The sequence below is a fragment of the Haliaeetus albicilla genome, chromosome 2 (genome assembly GCF_947461875.1).
Source record: "Haliaeetus albicilla chromosome 2, bHalAlb1.1, whole genome shotgun sequence".
Taxonomy (NCBI): Eukaryota; Metazoa; Chordata; class Aves; order Accipitriformes; family Accipitridae; genus Haliaeetus; species Haliaeetus albicilla.
The window spans coordinates 58,427,622-58,453,595 of record NC_091484.1 but is presented as its reverse complement, the minus strand read 5'-3'; the positions used below and the strand labels follow the sequence as shown (position 1 = coordinate 58,453,595).

The 25,974-nt window shown below is 38.6% G+C and overlaps 1 protein-coding gene across 1 annotated transcript in view; it reads right to left on the bottom strand.

Annotated features, from left to right (window-relative positions):
• The window catches only part of LOC104317950 (macrophage mannose receptor 1), a 34,787-nt gene extending 10,422 nt beyond the window's left edge, over positions 1-24,365 (bottom strand). Inside the window, 22 exon segments of the mRNA XM_069776336.1 lie at positions 1,029-1,131; positions 1,784-1,965; positions 2,614-2,728; positions 3,915-4,054; positions 4,401-4,501; positions 5,395-5,462; positions 5,956-6,119; positions 6,220-6,255; positions 8,566-8,710; positions 9,314-9,401; positions 10,726-10,853; positions 12,182-12,381; positions 13,219-13,367; positions 14,273-14,388; positions 15,359-15,472; positions 16,728-16,882; positions 17,752-17,934; positions 19,155-19,301; positions 20,411-20,524; positions 21,478-21,639; positions 22,835-23,008; positions 24,212-24,365. Coding sequence (XP_069632437.1) covers positions 1,029-1,131; positions 1,784-1,965; positions 2,614-2,728; positions 3,915-4,054; positions 4,401-4,501; positions 5,395-5,462; positions 5,956-6,119; positions 6,220-6,255; positions 8,566-8,710; positions 9,314-9,401; positions 10,726-10,853; positions 12,182-12,381; positions 13,219-13,367; positions 14,273-14,388; positions 15,359-15,472; positions 16,728-16,882; positions 17,752-17,934; positions 19,155-19,301; positions 20,411-20,524; positions 21,478-21,639; positions 22,835-23,008; positions 24,212-24,272 — 2,845 coding nt within the window. The 5' untranslated portion in view covers positions 24,273-24,365.
• Positions 24,366-25,974: the final 1,609 nt, after the last annotated feature.

Genomic DNA, 25,974 nt, shown 5'->3' with positions numbered 1-25,974 from the left:
ACTGTAGTTGTACCTTAAAAGATACATGCAGAAGTGGAAGACAAAGACCTAGAGCTAGTGATAGGGACAGAAAAAAGGACAAAAACTGCTTTCGTGTTCAGTCAGTGTAGAGAACACCCTGGCAATTATTTTTGCTAGTGATGCCCGCATGCAGCTTTCTGCAATCACACGGGATGAGGCCGTGAAACATCTGGCCCAGCTGTGGCTTCTTCATGTATTTTTACTTGCTGCTTAGCAGTTCCCTGTTTCTATTCCTGCGGACTCTGCAGTGTAGCTGTGCTCCGGATGTGTCTCCCACCCTGAGGACACACGATGAAAACTAGAACTTTTGCCCTTCTGAGTATTGCTGGTCTTGTGATATAAAAGCATTGCTAGAGACTGATGAGCAAACTAACCAGTTTGACTGACCTTAGTCAACTCCCCAGTGGAGTACGTGTGAGGGTTTTTAGTGAGGCGGGGGTTAGATGTGGGGGTGAGGGTGGGGAAACATCCTTTAGTGTGTTGTCTGTCTAGCTAATACACCTATGGTGGAGGTCACCGACGGATTTGTCTTTATGCTTTGTATTTGCATTTGCAAAATAACCTTATTCAGATACCTATATCTGTGCTAATTGGACAAAGCACAGATGGCGAAACTTTTCTGTCAATAGAGAAAAAAGGCGTTTGGAAGGCACAGCTTTTCTAACAACCTGTTTTGGGCATTTGCCTCACTATGAGGCAGGTGAATCCTGCCTTCAAAGTGTCTACTTGCCATGTGCAGGCAACTTATTTAAGTGTAGATGTCTGCAGGGTAGCTGAAGTCAGCCTCTGTGAGTGTTGGTGGGTATGCTGGTAGGGGAGAGGACATAAAGCCAAAACTTTGCTATAATCCTTATCACAGAGAGGGTTTTGTGTCTGGAATTCCTGAGCTGGGAAAGTAGCCCTGCTTCCCTCACCCTGGCTGCTACAGGCACAGCCAACTGAGGACTCATATGGTCAGATTGTTCAGTAAATGTCTTCCAACAAAGAAGGTGAAAAATAAAACTTACTGCTGTCCATCTGACATATATAGCTTTTTTTATGCTGGCAGTCAGTGTTTTCCCAGTACCCTGCTTCATCTACAGATCTTTTTGTCATTGCAATACAGTCAGTCTGGGGAAAATTTAAAAAAGAAAATTATAGCTGATAAAGTGCAAGATGTCTGACAAAATAATAGAAATAGGTTTGAGGAGACAAAGCTAATAGCTTTCTTTTCTAATTTTCTGGCTCTTCTTTTCATTTATTGTTTCTTGGAAATTAAACATATATTATATATTTTAAGCAAATGTACTTTCCATGGGAGATTACTGCAAGAACTTTTGTCAGTTTATTAAAATTTCTTGGAGTGCACCAAAGGTATTTTTACTATGTAGTTTATGGTAATCTGTACTGAGTTTGTTGAACTTTCATTTGGATTTATGCTGTACAAGTAGAAACAATATAACAAATTGCTAGTAATACTGAGTATTTTCAGTAAAATCTAATAATTCTAATAATTGTAATTAATTCTAGCAGTAATTATACTACAGCACTCCTTTTCTGCAGTTTGAGAATTCTGCAAAGGAATGACAGTAGTTGTAGACTCTAAACAGGCCTATTAATCTCTGAGTACAGCTTTAAAAACTTGATCTCTGAAATATTTGGTCGCCTTCTGCTTTAAGCCATTGAAATATAGGATCCTAGCTGAGATAGAAGTCAGGCTGGTTACTCTAACCTTGAGTATGTTATCCAAGTTACACATTTTCCAATTTTTTTTTCTGTTTACCTGTATTGTAATATACTTCCAGTCAACTTTTATGTAGTTATCTCTAAATGGGAATCGTCTTGCCCACTTTGAATAGTCAAAAATGCTTCCATCTGTCCAAAGATATGTATCCTCACTGTTAATGTCATTCAGTCCAATCCATGTTTCACTGGCAACATCCTTTAGGTGGAAGGTAAAGAAGGCTATTAAAAAAAAAAAAAAGGATCAGAGAAAGAGAGTAGTTGAGGAGTTGCCTTTCTTCAAATTCCATGTAAACCAAATTCCAAATAAAACAACTAATCAACTTTTAAAAATATTAGAAATATCAAGTTCAGTATTGTTAGACTATAAGTTAATGGTAAAAGAGAAAAATTACAATGGGTAATTGAACTGAAGCAGTTTGATTTCATTAAAAAAAAAAAAGAAAAGTTTTTTAGATAAAAATTATATAGACTTCTTGGAAATATTATAGAAGTTAGGGCTAGAAGGGACTTCAAAAGGACTAATCAGTCTTCCCCAAGGTAGCATCAACTGCACATGTCATTTCTGACGGATGTGTGTTTACTGCCTAACTTGAATATCTGTGGGCATTTCATTACTATGAACTATTACTATTTATCCCATCTTCCAAGGCCATGGAGAACAGATTATTCTGTTCCTTCCACATGACACTTTTACCAAGAGATGGGAAGTGTCACAATATCTCACTCCAGACTTCTGTCTGGATCAAGCAGCTCCAGGTCTTCCTTCATAGGTGATGCTATTTAGATCTGGAGGCTAGTTCGGCCTTGTCATTGGATGGGGAAATGCTCTGGCTTCATACTTAGTGCCAAAAGGTTCAGATGTCATACCTTGCACTTGCTCATTGTGTATCGAGGCCAAATTTCCCCCTAATTCTATACAAGCACTTCTTGCAGAGTGCCAAGTCAGTCTCTCTTCTTCTCTGGATCCAAATATTTTATAACACTGCGGGGAGAGTAAAGGATTAGACAAAATTTCAGGTGTCAAAGAGTCTTAAAACCATTGGTTTTGATTAATTCAGCTCTAGTCCCTGCATATAAACACCAGCAGATCTGTGAAATGGGAATGCATTCAGCCAGCAAGAAGGAGACCCAGCGAACCACGGGGGTGTGTGTGCAGCACTTACAAACCTGTGGGCTGTCCAAGGTTAGTGCTGAGCAAGGGCGGGCAACCTCCAAGAGCTTTTGAGGAATTAAGTAGACATCCAAGGTGCATGGATAGAGATTTCGGGTCACGTTACTGAAAAGTAGAATTTTTGAGAGACTGAAACTATTTCCTCATTGGGAACATAATTTGGGGCAGCCATCTCTCAGGTCAAGTTCTTTCAATTATATGCCACAGACTTAGTGCTGAAGCCTGAGCTTTTGTGAGCACTCTGCATGAGCAGAACAGCGTCAGGAAGAAGTGTTCTTTTGTACCGTGTATTAGTATCCCATGGGGATTTTTCCTGAATACCAGTGTAAAAAATTGTTGTTGTGGTTGTGTATGTTCTGAGGGGCAAAAGGCGTGGTTTTTAACTGGCATATGCTGCTTCTCCCTTTTTATGCCCTTTAAATGCATAAAAACCTTTCCTATTGATTGCACTGTGGGATTGATTTGTGGTTTTCATTTGCTGGCTGGGTTTTTTTAAGTTCATATGGCCAAGTGTACTTTTGCTTAACTTAGCAAAAAAACAATGCTTGCTTGTTTTCTATATTTGATTTGACATTTATTGCTGTGTATGTTACTTTGCTTAAGATGACTTGTTGTGATGGCCTATTACATATGAGAAGTGTGACCTTTCATTTTTTCATCTCCATGTTACTCAGAAAAGGGGCTTGCACTTACAGATAAGGACAATGGAACAGGATTTCCCTGCAGTAAGTATGTCTAAAATAAACAGAAAACTCTAGAAACTGAAAAAGTAACTATGGCTAAAGGCACATGGACATTTACAAGAATTTTAACTGAAAACATTCAAATTCACCTTTTCTGAGATTCAGATATGGACTGGCCAACATGAAAATTGAACTACACTGCTATTTAGAATACCACTTAATAAACTGGTGTATTATATAGTGATATAAAAGCGATAGTTGTTTTCTCTACCTATAGCAAATCTGCTAAATATGGCTGAGATTTGTTTCTGCACCTTATTGTTAAACAAAAGCCAAGTTTCAGGACATCCTCCCAGAGGTGGAAGTACAGTAGGAGCAAATCCTGAGTAAGTTGAATTGTGCCTTTCACAGATGAAGGCATTTTTCACAGCACAGCTTGTATCTTTCCAAAAGCCTGTAAATAAGTGGAATACAGAGAATCACTGTCTGAAACTCTCGTACCACCATTACAGCAGTCAGCCCCAAACAGTATTCATAAAGCCCAAATGAAGCCTTCCAGAAGCAGGTGAAACAGCTGCCATGTACACATTTACCCAGATACACTCCCCCTTCCTCTGCGGTATGTTTGTCTCCGTATAGTGATGGTGTGGTTTTAAACCTCAGCATACTTGTTATGAAAAACTGTCAGTATTGTTCAACCGCCTATTTGCAGGGTAGCCTCAAATTTAAATATGTAGCAAACATTTTGGATTTTGATGCTGATTTTTCAACCAAATATTTCTTATTGCTATTTTACTCACCAAAATCTTTTGACATTATCACACAGTTTTCATCATTATTCGCAAAATTGGGTTCATTCGGAGCCCAGGCAACATAGTTCACTGGGGTCTTATCCAGCCAGCTGAAAGAAACAAGAGGACAGGCTGCCAGACAGACGTCTCCAGCAGTCATTTAGTTACAAGGTCTGTTTAGGTAAAGGGCTGAGCAAGGTATTAGCAGTGACCAGAAGGCAAAGGCTCTACATATATTGGAGAGGACATATCCGCAGCATTACGGCTGCTTCTCATCTGTTTAGTACTATCACGTTCAAGTCCCATCAGTGTCTCATTTTGCCAGAGCCTGGATAAACAATGTCATACTTGAAGGGAAGGCTTCTTATGGTCTGGACAAGACTGAAACCTCAAGATCTCACCAGTGCACGGACTTCCCTCTCATCCCAGTAAGGTGTCCTCCTGGAAGCCTTCCGCAAACAGATTTCTAAAACAGGTTCCCTACCAGCAATTTCAGAAAGCTGTTGGGTGAGATGTTGCTTACACTTCTTGCTTCCAGCTCCCATAACTTGAACCACATCCACATGTTATCAAAACCTCCTGGGCTTTCTCTGTAGCCATTGGAGATCTGGGCAGCATTAATCTCATCCTAAGCTTGATGTCTAAAGTGGATCAGGTGAATAACATCCTAAAATTAGCTGCTTCTCCTCACTACCTATGAAGGGTTGCTTGGTTGTTTAACTCAGTTCTTCCAGTGTGAGAGAGAAAGTGAAATTAAGTGAAATTAATCTTAGCCATGAATTTCTATTGGCTTTGCTCTCCCAGATTTGGAAGGAAAACCACATTGCTCGCTTAAATATAGAAGAACTTAACACTTCTGATCTGAGACATCTCCTGAAAACTATCCAGAGTTCAGTTGCACAACGGTTACTAACTTGTAAAATGAAAGCACACAGAAATGCTCCCATAGAGTGCGGCAAAATTACCATCATTTGTTGTCCGTTACCAGTTTTCCTTTACTCACCTGAATTTCCGATCAAAGCTGACAACTAATCCAATGAAATATGATTCCACTCTGAGTTTTGTGTAAATCTAAAACAAAAGTGATTAACAGTTAAGCACTAAACAGTTCGTCAACATCAAGCAAAAGTCTGGAAGCCCATTAACCATGCCTGTGATTTTTTTTTTCCCTTTCTCGCCCCCCCCCCCCCCCCAATATGAGCCTCAGACAAGAACATTCAGTAGGTTCAGACCAGGTTTCAAGCAGGCAACAGGGATATGGGGAACATTCTGGAGTGAGGAACCCACTGGACAGAAAAGCAATAATCACTGTGCTGAACACTATGTATCTTGGAAGAGATAAGCAACCTGGGCTTGAACTGTCCTTTGCTGCATATTTAACATTTGCATGCCTTTTCCCCCCACCTACTAAAAGCAATAGTAATTTCTTTACACGTTCTGAACAAATATATTGTTATATAAATAAGTAATGTAGGACAATAGCCTGCCTAAATAGGCTGTTCCCTTTATTTTATCAGCTGCTCTGCTTCAGAAATTAATTATAATTAATAGGCTCAGTGCTTACATATTTCCATAGAAATTGTCTTTTGCTTTCATTCTCAATGACAACAAGATCTGCAAAGTTCTTCTGACAAATTCTCCGTGCTTCTTCCATATGGACATGTTCTTTGCTGAAATAATACTGCTTATCTTCATACACAATCCATCCATCATTGGTGGCTTGATATTCTGAAAGATAAAGAATCACACATACTACATTCATATCTGGTCTGTACAAAGTCTGAAAACTATATAGCAAACTTTTCTTTGAAAGAGGAAAAAATCCTACCAAATTTGTAGTTTGGTTCAGGTTTTAGAAGTGTACCTGTAAAACAAAAGATCATCATGAGCAACATTCCAAATATAAAAAAATTCAGAGAGATTTGCTTTATGTAGTTGCAAATGCTTTGTATAATAAAGAAAAAACCCTGAACTATGAATTACCTAATGCATTTTCAATAGTTTAGAGTACATGCCAATGGATTAATTTTAAAAATATGTATAATTTAGAAACATTTATCTAGTGAAAATATATGTCTTTAAAGCATATATACATATCTCCAAAAGCACTGTATTAAACAATCCAGGATGTGCAGTAAATACTTGGTAGATGAAACTTGCATAAGTTTGAAAATTTATTTAGTATTTTTACTTGGCATGCTATTAATAATTTTTTTTATATTCATGGGACTAGAGCCAACCAACATAATCCAGCTAATATATTAAGTTCTCAGACTTACCTACATAGTAGTAAAGCATTCACAAGTACTGAAAGCATTAATGCTGGTATCTTGTTAATACCACACATCATTTCCAGTGTCTTGATGCATTCCTCCTATCTTAATGGCTTAGACTCTTACTAGGACAATCTGTTTTTGAGAGTCCTGGAGAGCCAGTAGATACCAAACTCAAGTTTCTGATTACAGGATGAACCAGGAGGAAGTAATTAATCTGTTGCTATTCCCAGAGCCAGCTATAGCCCCTCAAAGGTAGCTCTGCTTTCATTTGGATGCCTGTTATTTTGTTTTTCACAAGGACTACTAATTCTGCTCTTAGCTTTCTCCATTTCTTCTGTGGTTTGATGGAGAGGAACACATTATTAAAGGAATGACAGGAACAGTTTAGATGAGAAATAAGCAAACATGAAAAAGCAATTAAAATTCTTCTATTGGGAACTTTTAAACATTTTCTTCTTAAGTATTTAGTGAAGAATAGAACTAAAATCATTCAGATATCTTCATGATGAATTTACATAATTCACCTCATTTTGATTTTATTTTTTAATCCTAACATAACTATGACATTCCTTGTTTTTCCAAAAAAATGGAGTACCTTAAGTAAATATGTGTCTGAACATGAGGGAATTAACAGCTGAACATCTCTCCTCTCAGGTTGATCATCAGCTAATCTAGATTCACAATAACAACATCTAATTCTTCTATTTTTTTTTACTTTTGAAAGGTCACCTAGGATCAAGATAAACTGATCAGAGTCTTTATGTCCTGGTTTCTGAACTCTGAACTTGGTAATCTCACGAAGAGCAGAGAGCCACATCTGTACAAAGCGGCGTGCCCAACGCACCAGAAACGGCTGCACAGGATGTACTGCTTCAAGCTGGTATGCAGAAGTCAGTGTTTTGATGGTGCATTTGTATGACTAATCTACCCACAAGGGAACAGTGACTCTTCCTTTTCAGTTAAGCAATTTTTCAATGTTAGCATGGTGCCTTATTCGGTGTTCCAGGGTAATGGTTTTTGGCAGAGTCATCAAATATTAGATATACTCAGTGTTTTTTATATAACTGCTTCTCCCCTCCCCTCCCTGTTGTGCCTGCAACTAGTTCCCTGTGCGTGTCCAACTTTCTTTTCATTTCAAGAAGCTTTTAAGAATCTCCTGCTCCATAGAGATGCGGACAAGTATTCAGTTTACAACCAGGAAGCAGGGATGTAAAAAAGTAGGACCGAGTAAGCAGAAAAAGTCCTTTCATTTTCAGTTGTCAGTCAGGGTCCTCAGCCCATGAAGACCCTGTTTCCTTCTGGCAGGCACCCCAAAACATGTCCATCAGGTCCGTTTCACGCCCTGGCACCAGGTGCAGGAGACCTGGCGTTAAGGCCCTGCTTCCCAGGCAAAGCTGGTGGGTGCAGGGGTCCTTCAAGGCTACACCAGCCTTTACTTTTGATCTCTTTTTCAGAGTTGCTGGCTCCTATAGCCACTGATCCCTCTCTTTGGTTCCCATTATTCGTTTCACAGCAGGAAGCAAAGCTTTTTTCTCTTTTGTACAGAGAACTCTAGTGTCCTGCATCCTCAGCTCTCCTGGGTACGCCTGGAGCAGGTAGAAATACAGGGAGGGGGTGAAAGGAGAGGAGATAAGTACCTTAGCCTTGCAATTTTATTCAACCCATGGCAGAAGAGATAAAGCCAGAGATGAAGTAATAGGGACTTCTTTAACTTCCTGCATCCGAGTACAATTGAAAGATCTCAATTCATTCCTCTTGCTTTATATGTTGCCTTCACTGCAGCTGGTTTTAAAATGAACAATTCCCAGTATCTTTCTTCTTTTCAATTTGTTTAAATCCATACAATTTGTTTTTGAACTTGGATTTATCTGTCCAATTAAATAGGGAAGTAATCATACCTTTTTTTGTTTCACAAATCCAATTAAGTAAGTGTTCACAGCGCAAGTCGTTCCAGCGCATTTGGGGTGATCTATTAAACATAACACAATGTTCAAGTTCTTCATGGTTGTTGGGTTCATCTTCATCCCAGTTCTCATAAATTACCTGGGTTGGAAATACATCCCAATTACTATGTGATTTGAGCTGAGTGGAAGTAATTGAGATTGCCATCATAACACAATTTCAGGATCTCATCATCTCAAGTACCTTGTTTATGGGATTAATAGGAGTTCAGATAGGTCTGAGAGAGCTGTGAAAATCATGCTGACCAGACCAGCTCACTTTCACCAGTGCTCCCTGGAGAAGGAGTAAAGATTACACAGTAGAGAAAAGCATGTGTCTGATGGAGGAAAAACTGATGGGGTGGAGGGAGTTGTATTTATCTTGCTTTATGAAAGATGGCGGCCTGACTTCTCTGTACTGACATACAGCAGTGCCTGGTCTGGGATGCTGTGAAGATCTAAGAGCATGGACTGTGGATGATGGGCTATAACATGGTACCAGGGATGAAACAGGCAATTTTGTACTTCCATTAGTGTGTTAGGACAGCACTGTCCCTGAGCACTGCAGCTGTTCAGCCAATGGATAAAGGACTGCTACGCACCTGCCAAAAGTTTAAAGAGATTGGAAAAAAAGGCATAAAAAGATGAAAATTTATATATTCTAAAGGGCAGAAAGTCAATTAATATCCAGGAAATAAGTACTCACAGGGGAACCATCAATCCAGGCAAATCCTTCATCAGGATTTAAGAGAAACAAACCAATCCAGAAAGCCTGAGTGTGTAGTCCTTTATCCCTAAAATAAACCATACAATATAGACACGTGAGTGTAGAAAGTGGGGCCATGATATAAATGTTGGAAAGCATAGAAACATGCTGCTTGCTGTCCCATCTGAATTGGTCTCTGCTCCTTCACTGTTGTTGGCCCATAGCCAGGCTCACTGCCTGCACTCTGTCGAGGGGTTTGATAGTGCTCTGCGGTGGGACAAGACTTGCCATATTTGAAGGTAAGTTAAAGGACAAGTGATGTGGCACAGAGCTAGCTCAGGCTCCCATCCTTGTGGCTGCAACACAGCTCCTTGCTGTAGCAGGAGTTCACGGACAGAGGCTTTAGCAAAAGTAAAACATCAGTAGAGAGCTGTAACACAATTTAACTAATGAAAAATAATGACAATTGTTTTTCAACAGATTTGATTTGCTTCTGGGCACTTCCTATGTAGTTTATTTAATAGTTCACACTATTTATCTTATCGTACTTATGGACCAGATAAAATAGAGTCCTATTTCATTCTCTACATAACATGAAGATTTCCCCTTGCAAAGATTTCATAGTCTGAAGCAAAGAGACTTAACAGGGAGGTAAAAACATGTTCAGCATCTCACAATACCGAAAAATAATAAAATGAAGAAGGGTGAGATCACAAAGACTTTTTATACGGCAATTTTAATTCTATTTGAGAAATTAACCCTGGTTTCACCACTATGTGAAACAGTTTTAGTTAAATAGCTATACATTATGTACCATTGGGATGTCTTGACATTACGGAATACAATCAGAATGTAGTGGTCTAATTTGGGGGGGGAAATAATGGCATAATTTCTACATTGTGGGCAAGACATGGCATCTACAGTGCCAGCAAAAATTAATTAAAATTAATTCCTGTTTGATTTCAGGAGTCTTCAGTTTATGGTCAGAAATTTCCACATTAATTCCTTGCATTTTGGTTTACATTACACCTTAGCTCAAGGGGGTTTTTGGGCATATTGATTAAAATATGAATTTCAGCCAGTTAGAAAAAAGGCACAGCTGGAGCTGAACATTTTATTGTCTCCCTTTTGGGAGAGGGACTAAAATGTACAAAGTTGATCAGATCTGGAGTACAGTCTTGCTAAAAACCTGTTATGAAAATTTCTAAAAATATCAAAGCCTCTTTGAAATATTCAAGATTTGTTTTTTTAAAAGCAATGTTTCAGGATGATATTTCCAGATGAAAAACTTCCATTTTAATTTAAATTTGATTGTGTTTATTCACTCACTTGCCCAGCTCCAGATATATTTTGAAGGAATTCTTATGTAAAATAGCATGAACATGAAAAAGAATTGTTGTGCAAGTACTCACGATGCTAATTGCCATAATAAAATCTGGTCTTCTCTTGTATTGATTGTGACCAGATTTCCTCCTATTTCTCTACAGAATTCTTCAGCCTCAAACCAAGACTTCTTTTGGTTTCCCTCTCTCACAAAAAACTGTTGAGAAAAAAAAAAAGTAAAAATAAATTACTAAATGTGCAAAGTTTGGCATATAAAAATATATAATTGCCTATGTAATTAAAATCAGTATCACTTTAGCACCCCTTTGTTCTTGAGTGAGACAACATAATGTCTGTCAGGACCTGTAATATTAAACATTGTTAATATAAAGCGTAAGTTTTTTTTTTCTTAGCATCCTATATTTTAAAATAAGGCAAGAGTAGCATAGGTGTCTGAGGAGAGGAAAAGGTATCACAATGTACAGAGAAGAAAAAATAGTTTATAACTTAATTGGAACTTTGACCACTGAAAGGCTTGAGGAAAGATGGAATAGCTCAGCTGCGGTATTTTGCAGTAGAAAGCAGGAGATTTTTGAGGAATGGAAGGTGGAAGGAAGATCAACAGGTTGGAATAGAAAAGATAGTATGGACGGAGAAAGCCATTTGGCAAGGTGCTGACCCTGGCCAAGGAAGGGATTTTGTGTGGTGGTGCAAGCATACAAATGGCTCCACTTTCTACTATGAAGTACGTACATTCTTGAAGTAAGGAACTGGATGCTTGACATTTTGGGGAAAGGATAATCAACAATTTGGTAATAGGCAGAACCAATAATGTTAGTAACAATAATTAAGTGTGACATAGAAGTTAGACTCTTACAAATACAGGGCTAAAATCATCTCTGGCCTCCCAACAGGCAGAGTCTCAAGAAAGAAAATGAGAGGATATTTATGTAAAGACCTGCAAGAGCAATGTTGCATATTTACTTTTACTTGATCTATTTTGCCTTCTCTTTACTGTTTCTTCTTCTTTTCAAAAAGTAGGCTTTTTAAGGCATTTTTAGCTAAATCAAGAGAATGCCCAAAACCTGTACTTGCTGAAGAGTCACCAATATCAAACTAAACCTGGATCTAAATGTATCACTAAAAATATCACATGCTGTGTGAGAAAAGGGTGGCAGAGGGCCAGGTTTCCTTAAGTTTTCTCTCAGAAACATTGTCTTATGCAAGTCACACTGCCAGCTCTTGAGATGCAATACTATGTTTTTCTGAAGTCCCAAATTCCTGGAAGTAAATAAATTAGGTGAGGTTTTCACCTGGCATTTAAATAAACGAAAGCATATTTCTAGGACTCTGTTTTCATTGTTTCAGGTTTTCCATTGTTGACTTCCATTATATTTGATGGATTTTCTCATGGTTTTTTTGCCCTTGAATACCATGGAGAAGATAATTCCCCCAAAATTACCTAGCACCTGGATCCCTGAGTACCACAGTGACCGCTGGGCTCCCCTGTGCTCAGGCTCGCCGTGAAGGTAGACACACACTTACTTTGAAGCATGAGTCTGCCTGGAATGCTCCATCCCAGCCTTCGGCACAGGGAGACGCAAGGATCCGTACCGGAGGAGCAGAAGGTGGGACTCCTGCTGCCTGCTGTTTGCAAAGATAATTTGCTGTCTTCTCACAGCTAACAACATCCCATAATCCAGCTGCAACTCCAGTTCCCATGGCAACACAGCCTTGCTCTTTTCCTTTGTGATATGGAAAAGAAATGAATAAAACCTGTCTTAATTGCTCTCTAAGAAATGAGACCTTTGCTTTTATTCATAGAAAATTATCAAAAGGAAGATGCAGATTATGCAGATTAAAATATCTGGCCAGAGCCAAGAATGAGTCTCAGAGACACAGCTTTGCCAAAAGCAGAGACTTGCAGCTTTAGAATAGAAATCTTCCTTATCTTTCCACTCCAGGGAAATCACAGGACAAATGGCATTTGATTTTATTTACATATGCAGCAGATGGCCTGACAACTACTTCGGGGTTCTCAATATCCAGGTAATTCAATTTCAAGAAGGCTGATATCAAGTACAACAAGTCTGTTTGAAGGCGTAACTAGCTAGTGTGAAGGCAAGTGTTCCCACATAGAAGTTAATCTCTTTTGCTGAAGTGCAGAAAAGCTGGACGTTCACTGCTCATTTCTCACATGTGCACTTTGTGGGTCAAAAAACTGTTCGTAATAGTTTTTCTCAGTCTGATGAGTTGTTGTTAACTGGTGTTAAAAAGTTGAAAAAAAAAGAGACCATGGACCTTTTTAACTCCTGCATAGTGTTGCCTTCAGTCTAACCCATTAAATATGTGTTTCTATACAACTTCGCAGGAGGTTGACCTATGCAAGACCTGACACTTGGCTGTGACAGTGCTAGTTGCACTGGCATCAAACACACGGTCTGGTGGTGTTGGCCACTTACAGCTACAAGCACAAAAGAAAGTGCCTACTCTAATTTCTAACACCAGGGGATGGAAAGCAGAAAGCTGCATGAATTGCGGCTGCACTCCTATCACAAGGGTTGAGCCCGTGCAGAGCTTACCTGGCATTGCTGTGTTCCAGTGTGTGAAGAGAGGAGTTTCACCACTGGTCCACCTGAAACTCCCTCGTTCTTCTGTGTCAGAGAGACCGATCCAGAAATACTTTTCAGACCTCGGCCCCGTCAGACTAATCAGGAAGGCTTGCTCATTTCTGAAGTGGAAAACAGTGGTCATTCACAACCTATTACCTTGCAATATTAATCTAAGTAAGTGGTACAAACAGAGGTGTCACTGTCATGCTAGCATGACCACAAGGCAACAGCTCCTCAGTGAAGTTCGGGCAAAACCTCAGCAGGCTTTTAAGTGTGGTCAAAAGAATTTGGTGAGGGACAACTTTCTCCTTTTAGCTGAAGGCATCTTCTCTGCTCTCCAAGAAGTTCTGTGAAATGTCACAAATCACCACTCAAGTGGGATTCTAGTTGTATTTTACTATTTTCCTTGTCTTTCCAAATCTTCGAGGTGCCACAAACAGACCACCTAGTCAGGACCAAACTGTCAGCTTTGCTGGCCATCACCTCTGAAGGCAGTCATGTTCCTTAGAGGCCATGAAGTCTGCAAAGCCTGACTGAGATAGGGGTAGGTTGGAGATGATACATTCTGGCTGTGGTGGGAAAGGTTCTGGGGAAGGTTTCCTAGATTTGTTCAGAATTTGGCTTAGAAGGTAGTTTAGGAAAATATTTTTATTAAAGCTTTCCTATCATAATGAGATAACACCCGTCAGTAAATAGATGAAAATTGTAGTAACTACTTTCCAACAGAAAAAAAAAAAAACCAAAACACATAGAAGGTGCTTTAATTAGGAATTGAAAGTTAAGAGAAAACTGTTTAACTCAAGAACCCCCCAAATTTGAAAACTGTTATAATAGATTAAGTAGAAAGCCCTAAATCATTGAGTCTTTTTTTTTCCTGCACAGATAATTTTATTTGGTTTACTACTACAAAATTTTTGAAAAGTGCTGATAAAGCACTTTGAAGACTTCAAAAAAATGGACAAGTTTTGCAAGTTTCTCCATCAGAAGCACTGATTTTGAAATATAAAGAAAGATATTTTCGTACCTGCTTTCCACTGTAGCTAGATAAGCTTTGCTCTGTTCACATGTCTTATTTGCTTCTGAGAACGTCAAAAGTGCAGAGCCTACCAAGTAACAGTGAAAACCATATCTTTTCCAACCCTGTGACAAACATAAGGTTCTTAATGTGAAATTGAAAGAGACTTCAATATAGAAATTAGCTCTGCTCTTTTGTGTATAAATATTTGATGTTCAATTTGTTGCAGCTAAGCTTAAAAACAAGATGAAACTGGGCTGATCTGTTAATAAACAAAAGCTGGTTTTTTTGTTGCTGTTTGCTCCTACAGAAGGCTTTTTTTGTTTAATGGATGACGTCAAGATCTTAGTTTCCATCTCTTTTATGTGTATGTGACTTTTCAAAGAAAATTGTGACTGTGCTATTTGCTATGGCTTTCCAGTGCTCTGTAAGGCTGAGATTATGCAAACTGCACCGTAACGAGCCTGTGATTCATTTGGGGGGAGATGCAGCTCCAGCCTTCCAGAGCTGTGGGGTCTGACATAATGAAACACAAAAATATTGCAATATGGAAATGAATTCACATACAAGCACAGCTCCCCAGAGCTGCCCCTGCCAGCCCTCAGTGCAAGGGGTGAGGAGATGTTCTGAGCCAAGAGGAATCCAGTCAGTGCTTGTTTGTGGGGAGGGTAGAAAGGAGGAATATCAGTAAAACACCCCTGCTTCTTCCTGCTCTTAGAGAGAGCTCTGCTGACCAATATAGACATAATGATTTTCTGAAGAGGTCAACTCTGGAAAAATTACTTGTTTAGAAAAAAATAACCTGCTGATATCACTCAAAGGCCAACTAAGTAGTCCAGCGGTAGTAATATGGTACAGGAAAGCTAATCCTTTAATGTTTTGAAATTATTTTCTTTGTTTTATCATTCTTATGTAGTAAGGACTTCATAAAGGCTTTAAATAGACAGCAGACCTAAGAGAACAGACAATGTGGCTTTTGGTAATTTTACACGTATTGTTAGGCTAAGAGCGTAAACAGAGAGAATAGTGGTGAAATTATGATGTTAAAGATACATGTAATTTTGTCACATAATTAATTTATGAGACAGTATTTACTTTCTGGCAGCCTGGGTCCTCCATTGCCTCTTTTTCAGAGGATTGTGCTGAAGCCTTCTTTTTACAGATGTAGCCAAGTTGCTTATCACAAACATCAGTTGCCCAGTATCCATCCTAGAATAGCAAGGAGAAGAAACAAATGTAAAGAAGTGGCATTCATAAATATAAGAAAACCAGTGTTTTCCTCCTTCTTCACTACAAGGCACACTGAAATATATTACCTAGGAAGGCTATAAGATTGTTGCTGGGGATTTATTAGAAAAAAAATCCAGATACATCTGTCAGGATTGGTTTAAGATCCATCTGATGCTGTTTTGAGGTGAAAGAAGGAAATAAATAATATCTTGAAGTCTCAGCATTACTTGCTATCATAACTATCTATTTAATGAGAGGGTTTGTAAAGATACATCTCATCTGGGGCTAATAGATCTGCATTTAGAGCAGGATTATTTCACTATACTTCTGGAAAAAAGATCAATGAAACTGAAATAAAGCACATCTGAGTGTGTTGCAGTAAATCTAACTATTTTATCCATCAAGGAGAAAACTCTGAAAAGTACTGATTTCTTTTAAAAAAAGAATTATGTAAAAAATAAAATTTAAAGAGGACCTTTTTTCCCCCCATAAAATCTGGTTTAGGATCAATTCTATTGATGCCTAATACTGACAAAAATCAGTACTATTCTATGATATAACAGTTCTTTCAATAACAGCATTTCTTTCATAACAGCCTTTTCAATCTCTTTCTTTTAAAATTCATGACACTTCTTGTGTGTATATGTGTGTGCACACACATGCATGTAAATGTGTCAACCAACCATGTCTTGCAAGAAAATAAAGTTTGTGAGCTAAGCAGTCAGAAATACTATAGGATTTCAGGTTAGGTATTTGGCAGGCAGGTGTTAATGCTCTCTCTATGTCACGGCTGAAGAAACATGCCCTAGTGCCAGGTCTCCATGTCTCAATGAAGTGACACGGAGGGACATATTGGTCTATCGGATCAGAAAATGAGGTATGCAAATAGCATCTATGATAACCACACAATGTATTAACTAGTTCATTCCCTTTCCTCTCCCAGAGCTATCTTTTTTCATTGCTGCAGCATTAGAATGAATCTAATATAAAATTTCTGGATCAGGCTTTTCACCAGATAAGAAATTTCAAAAGGCAGCACTAGGAAAATGCTACCTCTCTACTTCTGATCTCTTCTGTCCTCTAAACATCTCTTCTGGTTGATGCCCAGTTTATTGGGAAAACTATTTTAAGTTAATTTAAAAAAATGACTCCTGAATAAGTATATAATGGCAAATGATTTCAGACCAACATAGTTATTAGTTTGCATTACTGTAAAATGACTGCATGGTTATACCTGCCCCTTCATGACAACGCAGTCCTCCAGACCGCCTGTGTAGGTGGGATGTCTGCGCTGCCATTTGGTGAACGTCACAGGAGTCCCGTCACTCCACTCAAAATAGAAGTGAGCCTTCAGGTCGTTCAGACCCAGCCATAGCTCTTCTGTTGGCTCTGAAGCATGAAAAGAAATAGTTTTGCTTAAGGACCGCTATACAATATGGTGAACATTTTCACATCTGGAACAAACAGGGAGCCCAAACAGGGTGTTCTTCCTGCTTTAAGAAAGATGCTGGTTTCCTCCCAGATCTGCAGCAAGAGATGTCTTGGTTTGTACTTAAAAGGCCTCTAATTCCATCCAGAAATACTGAGTTTAATAAATTTGAGGCTCTTTATGGCTGATGGAAGATTTGTACAAACTTTCTGAATATCTGTGATTCAGAACAACATAATGGCCCGTAGCATGGAAGGTAGGACAGTGAGTGTCCCACCTCTCAGGCAATCATACTGAGCTCAAGCCATGAAGACATCTGCCAATGCATCTCCTTCATGCGGAAGCATTAGAGGGATTGTAATGGCCCATCAGGGGTGTTCACCAAGTCCAGCAAGTAGCAGGAGTGGTTACTACATATCCAAGGAAAATCAGAAGTGACAAGATATTATTTTCTTAGAAGGATATACAGCAAGAGGTTAACCTCAGCAAAAGGTTTTAATCTCAGCAAGAAGTTAAATTTCTTATAGGTTTGGAGCTGAAAATATTGAACATAGAATAAAGGTGCCAGAAGTGTAATTTTTAGAGATCTTTATGTGTGTCTATTTTTTTCTTTTCCTGCTTTATAAAGTTTTACAATGTAGATTATGTCTTGATAAATATAAATATACTTCTATGTTTATGCAACAGCAACAACAGAAAACAATACCATAAGTTAGATTTAGCCTTCAACTTGTGACATTTCAGGAAAAAAGCATTAATATTTAATAGGAAGCCCAGCTTTTATGTTACAGATGGGGCAAACAAAATATGGGCCTACGTATATACTCACTGTAACCAAGCTGTGACACTAGAAAGCTGTATTCAGCAATGTTGTGGACACTTGCCAAATCTCCGTTTTGCTTCTTACATGAAGTCAGAGCATCTTTCCATAATTTGGGTTCTCGCTGAATGCTGTAGCAGTGGCCTGCATATGGCCGCCAACCATCTGTGCACTTAATAGGTCTCAATTCTTCTAAAATTAAAGCACAATTTTTCAGAGCAATTTTGTAAGAGGAAGATAAAGGACACTAGAATGAGGTCTCTTGAGCACTCTTTACAGAAGTAGGACTATATGAATAAACATAAAGCTGTAGTTAGAAATGCAAATACATTCAAATGAAAAACAAATATCATTAAGGCACAGTATGTTAAATATGCAAATAGAATGATGTCTCCTTAAGCAGAGAATCAATGAAAAATGCCCATATTGTGTAAGACATGTAGTTTGAAATAATGCTCTTTGCCCCCCGGAGCAGTTTGGTCAGTGTGTCATGGTCTCCCGTGCTGCATGCAGTGGCTGACATTAGGCTCTACCTCCTGTTCAACGTCTTCTTGCAAACACACATAATTTTCAGATGTGGAAAAGCATGAAGTAACTCTCTGGTAACTGCAGGTCAGGAAACAGTGCAATTAGTGCAGAGTTGGTAGTTTTGTCTTCATATTTACTCAGTGGCTTTATTATTACTTAGATTCCTAATTATCTTTAAAAGCTTACCTTAAGCTTGTTTTAAAAATAGAGTCCTGCACCTTTTTTTCAGATTAATAGGGGAATAAAGGTTCTGAAATTATTTCTCTACTTTCTTTAATATAACTACTTCTTTGTAAAAGTAGCTTTTATAACATTCCCAGGTGACAGCCTCCCGCAGATCTCTCCTGCGTGTGGCATGTTCATAGCCACGTTGTATCATCGAAGGCTCAGGTCGGGGTGGCCCATGGATGAAGTGTAGCTTGTGCAAATACTGCTGCTCCTCGTGGTCTGCTCACATGAACCCAATGCATTGCGTACTGTTGTCATCAGAGGAGGATTTTTTGCATTAATATTAGAATAACTGCAATAGCTCATTTGGAGCAAGTGAGAAGAAAATGAGAAGCATAAAATTTCTACTGTATTTATGCAAATTTGATTGCTGGCACTGGTTACCATGACAGAGCAGCTTCTATCTGTCTTGCAAGAATGAATGATAGAACGATGGAACAAAATAGTAATATTCTGCTATGAATGGTTAATACACAATGGGAGGACAAAAGCAATATCTAAAAGTCTGTGTGTGCATGTATAGCTGTGTTTTTCAAAGGTTTCTAATGTCTTGGTTGAAAAAATAATGTTGCATACCTTTTATCATTTGCAGATCTTTACAGATTGCTCTTTCTAGAAGTCAAAGAAAAATCTTTCTTTCTATTTGACTAACCTACCTTTGGGTATAATGTCAGAATCGGAGTGGAAGTTTCTCTTTTTACAAATGTAGCCAAGTCTCTGGTTACACGCTCGGTTTTCCCATTTAGCATTCTTTCTGGGATTCATCACTCCACAGATTTTCCCAGGCAGCAGGACAGGACTTCCTTTGAGTAAGAAAGAAAATAGAATCTCACAGCAAAAATAAATAAAAAGATTAAGAAAACCCTCATATTATTAGTAGAAACATCAACTTATTCTGATTTCTTCAATGCTTAATATGAAGAAGCCCTCTCCCATAGGACAACTGGTGTTGTAGTTTATAGGATACTGCTTTTAGTTTATGCATTCACAGTGAAGTAATGACCCTCCATTGACTTTGTGTCAGGATAGTACTAGGAAATTTCTGGTTCTGTTCCTGATACTGATATCCTGGTGCTCACAGACAGAACAGCTGAAGCTAGACCGTTGTCCTGTGTCAAAAACTTCTTTAAAAATATTCAGTTTTAAAGTATACTATCCCTCCAGTATATCTCAAGAATTACACAATTCTACTTTCCTATAAAATAACTTTTCACTTTTCTGTTGCAGTGTTTAAAAACCTCTGTAAGCAGCAAAAGAAATTGCCTGATACAAAATTTTTGAAAACTTAGAGGAGAGTTTAATTATTCCTTTACCACCTTGTAACTCTTCCAAAAGAGGAGATGGCTTGAAATACTTGTGGCACAAAGAAAACATGGGACCAACCAACCAAAAAGCAAACAGAAGAACTTTCCACGTGTGAGGAGCACCACAAACCCACCCCTGTCTCCCTTCCTTGATGTGGCCCAGTGCAATTTTGCATAAACTGCTGAGGAGTTATGAGCTGGCTCTGTAAGCCTTTCAATAATATTTAGAATTTCTCCAGACAACATAGTAGCATTATTTTCTAAATATTTTGCTACTTTTGGAAGATTTGGTTTATATTTATTGTCTTGGGCAACATGTTATGGAAAAATTCTGATCTCTGGTCTGCAGGGTTATATATCACCCCAAATGACACTCTACTTTCATAAACAAGCTCTTTGGTTATGTAAGAAAATAAAAGAACTTGCTATAGCTGATATCCACAGTGAACTTTGTAATTTGGAAGTGTACTTCTTAAAATAAAGATCTAGATCTTCAGCTATTCTAAATCAGAATGGCTTTCCTGAAATAAAAGTAGTTAGGGCAGTTTTTATTAGTTGGTGTCTTATCAGAAACCATTCAAAGATTACAAAATAGATACAGTTCTTACCAGGAGCCCAGTTTAAATATCTGAAAGGGCTGCCCCCTGCCCATTGCCATCCACTGTTGAAATTCAAAGTGTTCAATCCAATCCAGAATGCAAAACTGAATTTTTTAGTTAGCTCTAAATTAGAAAAAAAAAAAAGTCAGTTGTATCTCCCTATTCTCATTCTTAGCAAGTTCATCTAAAAGAAATAAAGTTAAAAGTAAGAAATATATATTTCTTAGTGTAAACCACCCACAAACCAGTACTTTCTGCATTATTGAGGTGCACAGATTAGAAAAGTAGTATATTTAAATGAATAAATACTGATTTAGCAGAGATGTCAGTAGTTAAAAGAGCAAATGAACATCTTATTTCACTACTTAAATAAGAGTTTACTTCTCTGTCTTTGTTTCATTAAAACATAAGAGATGTAAAAAATACCTTATTTTCATTAGGAGATTGTGCTAAAATGTTTCTGTAACCGATTTCATGGAGTAAACACATCACAAATACAAAGACAGTGTGCCAATTAGTTGCTTCCAGTTTTTTTTCTATGATGTGAGTGGTTTCAAAGTCTCCTTCACACCATTTATAACCAAACTGATACCATGATACTTGCATCTGAAATCCACTGAATTTATTTGGAGTTTCTGTATGCAAATGTACCCATATTAGGACCAATCTAGCCATCATCATATGTTCTCCTAGGAAAATTAATATTCCTTGAAACACGGAGGAAAAAAGTGAATTTGAGGACCAGACCGTAGCCCTGTTCAGGAACAAGTGCACTGGCACAAAGGCAAGCGGAGGAAACCTTCCCCCTGGGAGAGGCTGCAGACGATGCAATAGCTCCCACCTGGAGCACAAAGGTGGGATGGGGCCATTTCTCCCCCTATAGAGATTTGAGACCACCCCTTCATAAAAAAACCACCAGCTAGTGGAAGGGCAATTCAGACCGTTTCCCTTTTGGCAGCTGCTGAACCACTCCTGACAACCTGTCTTCTTCGCTGAGACAGCAGACAAGGCAGCCAACTTCATCATCTAAAGCTCTGGGGCAGCATATTTTAAGGTCTTGTTCTCTATCATTTTACCTCCTATATATGCTTGCTCATGAATCTCTGTGATGCTTAATAGTTCTGCGTTTTGCTACTGACAGCTTTTCCTTGCTTGGTGCCATGTTAGAGCTGATTCTGAGTTTATCTGATAGTGAATGCCAGTTGAAACATCTTCTGTCCAGAATCTTTCTGTGTCATCTGGAAGAAGGAGTGACATAATGCTGTTAGAGGATTGACAATGCACCAACTAAAAGCAAATCAAGTATGTAATGATGCAAAATCTCTAAAAATGCACAGCAATAACTGTATGCTATCATCAATTTTAAAGCACCAGAAAAATTGAAATCAGATTAGGCATCTATTTTAAAAAAGTGTCATTTTTTTTAAATTAAAAATATTATTTTGAATTTCTAAGTTTTTAGAAGGGAGTGAATAAGTTTCCAATGTTTGCTTTTAAATTTTCTTTTACACAAAATGTAGTACTAGGTAAACCAAATGTATCTGTTGATTGAGAAAAGAGATTCTGGGGTAAAGTCAGAGGAGGAAAGTAAGTGTGTAGGTGAACTATGACCCTGGAAGTTCTTCATCGTCGTGGGGCAGGAACTCCTTCTTAGTTCGTCATCAAGAGAAGCGGTGTTTTCAAAAATGGCAGAACCTGGCCCTTGACAGCCTGAGGAGCTACAAAAACACTCTGTGTAGCACCAGTGTGCAAATCAGCTGCAGTCTTTGTTTGCAGAACAACTCAAAAAACCTTTTGAAACTGTTGTGTTATTGGGAAGGCAGGTGGTGAGAAAAGTAAAACAGTTTGTGTCCTGAGATGGAGGGATTCAAATGCAAGTTCAGTGCAGAAGATAGTACAAAGATGGGAGAGGAGGATCATTTTAGCAGTGGCATTTTGGGGTAGGCTGGCAATAGGAGACAAGAACAAGGCAGGAAATGGATGTTAAGGGCAAAAACCAGCATTTAGCGATTAAGTGAGAATTGACTGACAGGGCACGGCTGAGGAATAAAGAGCAATGGGAATTTTTTGAAAGAAAGATATCAGTCTAAATTCATGCTGGTCATGCCATGTACTTAAGTCACATAAAATGAGCTATCAAAGAGCCTCCTCACCTCTCTGGTCCACAAAGAGAAACAGGCACCTCCAGGAGGTGAGTCAGAACCTGGCTGGGCTCAGCCACACTCTGGAGGCACCTCTTCCTCTCCGCTTGCTGGAGAGGGAGCACTGGGCTACTGGGGCTAATGTTCAATCAGATGATTTTCATTTGGGCTACTCTGACAAGGTTTGTCATGAGGGTGTGCAGCTGGTACCCAATAAAGAACCTGGTAGCTCAATAGATGGTTTTCTCAACAATGTTTCATGACAAGATAATAAATAAAATGCAGGACTTACTTATTAGTGGGCAAAATCCATACAGTTTATCAGCATCAAAGTCTGCTGTTGTCGCACACCAGAGCAAGCCATCTGACCTACCAGCATCTGTGCACTCGTTGTACTGTTTGCCTTCATATTTGAAAGGGAATACACATGGCTGTCCATTGGCATTTCCTTGTAATGTAAAGGTATCTAGGGGGAAGAAAGGGTTAAGAGGACATATGAAAATAATAATAAAATCATAAATCTGACCTCCTAGTAATGGACCTATCTTATCAGTATATCTGTCTATCTAAACTGAGAGGTCACACCATCTTTTTTTAATTAATTTTTATAATTTTTTACCCCTTGTGTTGCTAGAGATTTTAAATAAAATGTTGTTTTAGTAAAATCCGGGGTTTAAGCACTGTGTTTAGAGTTTGATATATATACCTTGCAGAAAAGTAAAATTCTGTGGTGATAAGTTGCTGATAAGTTGTGGTTCCTGAAGACGGGAAAGCCACAAGTAGATCTCAGACAACAATGAGTTCACTGCATTGTTGTATTCTGTATGGCTCAGTAGGTTTGCTTTATCACTCCATCTTTTCATTAATTGTTTAAAGGAAAAGGGTAGCTGACCAGAGAAAATACAGATCAGGTTGTCATGAGCATATTTACACAATAAAAATTTTAGGGTTCAATCACACATTTCTACACTTGGAGACATCTTGCAGATTCACCCTCAACTCAGATTCTGTAAGATTAGTAATGCTTCATCTTTTTAAACTATCACAGTATTGTGGGAGTGTTCTTTTATCCTGAAATGTCTGATATACACTCTCAATCTTACATTCATGCAAATACATTCATCTGCTCAGTTCCGCATATATTACTGCTTTACCATTTCTCTCTATAGCTATACCCAATGAATGATATACATCTTCAGATGAGAATTATTTTTCTAATTTGGTCATACTGGAGGGGAGGAGCCAGTTCTTCCTTCTCATACCTCCTGTTTTGTAGCAGAAAGAGAAACTTGCACAGCTATCATGAAAACATGGCTCTAAAACCCTTTGACTGATCACTGCACCATGGGTGTGATGGGGAGGGTAAATGGAAAGAGTTCCATGCTTCCTCATCTCTCATACAGTGCCATCTGATTTAATATTCCCACAGAAAGAAATTCCAGTTTAAAGATCCTGCTCTTCTTACCTCCATTTCCCCCAACATCCCTACATCACACCTCTTTTATTCTGTGAATCAAGAATTGCCAGGATAATACCCAACATCTCTTCAGATCATGTATTGATTCTGATAACAAATACAAAATAATCAGTCTATGCGTTAAAACTGTAAAGCTGCCCAAGGAAAAGCGTTTTCCTATCTAGTTTAACACAAAACCAACAGGAAACTTACCCAGTGACTGTAATGAACCATGTACGAGGGAAAGAAAAACTAGGAACCTGGAGAAACTCATTGCAAATGTAACTTGCTTTTCATTCCTCTACCAAATGTTGGACTATAAGATTGGCAGTGTATAAAATCCTTCTGAGTCAGAATAGTAACAGGTCCTTCTCTGTGTCAAAGGGTTGATGGATAAAGCTCTGTACTCTAAATAAGGAAATATCCTGTCACATGGTATTTTGAAATAACTAGAGTGCACATTGCAAACACTGCTCGCTTTGATGACCGAGTCACTTCCAAAACTGAAGTCTCCATCCTTGTCACTAGAGGTGGTGACATTTGTCTTTTTCTGAGACTTTGCTAGTATTATCTATAGGTCAGTTGTTGGGGTGCTACACAGGACAGACCTCTAAAAAAGCAACTTGAGAATTGATGACAAGAAACCTGCAGTGAAATACCATTGATTAAAAACTTAGACTCTTCAAGCCTTACATCTCAGAAACAAAGGGAGACAAACCCCTAGTGATTCAGTACATTGCTATAAAGTCACAGCTCTACATAACTAGAAGAGAGCAGACGTTACAGGATCTGCAGTATTCAGTGCATTATGAATTATTGCTCACTTTGAGGACTAAAATTGCTTTTTTTTCTGCAGTGTTACACTGCTTACTTTGATCACAGTTTGAGGCTGTGCTGTTTATAACTACTTGTCGAAGACCTGAAAGAAGTGAAGTCATTCAGTGCCATAGGCTAGTGGTAAGCTTCCCTATAACAGGAGGGAAACTTTTGCCTGGAATGCTTTTGTCAAGCAAAACGATGTGTTCATCTATCTGAGAAATTCCTAATGAGGATGTTCCAGGACAAAGCCAAACGTAAGCTAAATTGGAAATGCTCCTTTTAATCTGTGAGCAAAGTGCCCCTCTGAAGACTTATATTGTCATGGCAATTCTTGTACAATTACACTGCAAAGCTGTCTTGGCAAATATTCACATACAGACAAGTCCTACTGTTCCTTCTGTTTATTTACATTAGTGAAATTAAAAGAAGTTGTGATAATGAAATTGAAAAAAGTGAGAAGCAAAATAGTCAGTAGTAAGATATATATAGAAGCTGAACAGATGTCATATGAGGAGGAACTATCTTTGCTTTTATTCATAACGTGTTAGGGAAAATTATTGCAAGAACTGGCTTAAGCACTAAGCACTAAGAAATACATTTTCAGAAAAAAAAGTCTGGATTTCCGTAAAACTAGGAATTGAATAAATAGTTTAATAATAACTATTTTATTTGCAGGTGACATTTAGGGACAGCTTAGTGTGAGCAAAACTTGCCAGAGTAGCCCAAAGTCATAAAGCTGAGCGGTGCTCAACAGTGGGGTGGGAGAGAAATAGAAGCTGAGTTTACTGAATAGAACCATATTTTGGGTACAGCTGAAATCACAAAATGAAATGGCTCCAACAGAGGGGATCCCAACAGAAAATGCCTGGAGGATGCAATTCCTGCCTAGTTCTCTCCTCTGCTTCATGAAGTGCCAGCTGCATTCTGGTCCAAACTGTGCTTTAGTTACCCACTTGTGTAAATGGATGCTTGTGAGGATTCAGCTCTCCAAGGCTGCAGAGTGATGGGGGGGGGAAGATTAGTGCAGACACTGGGGTAAGCTAAAAGAAGAATTGCGCACTTCAGAGCTGCCCCTTTCACATGACCAACCAGCTTGATGCTGGTTACAGACTTTTGGGGGTCAGTGTCCTGCACGCTGCATTTCACTTGTGCAATAA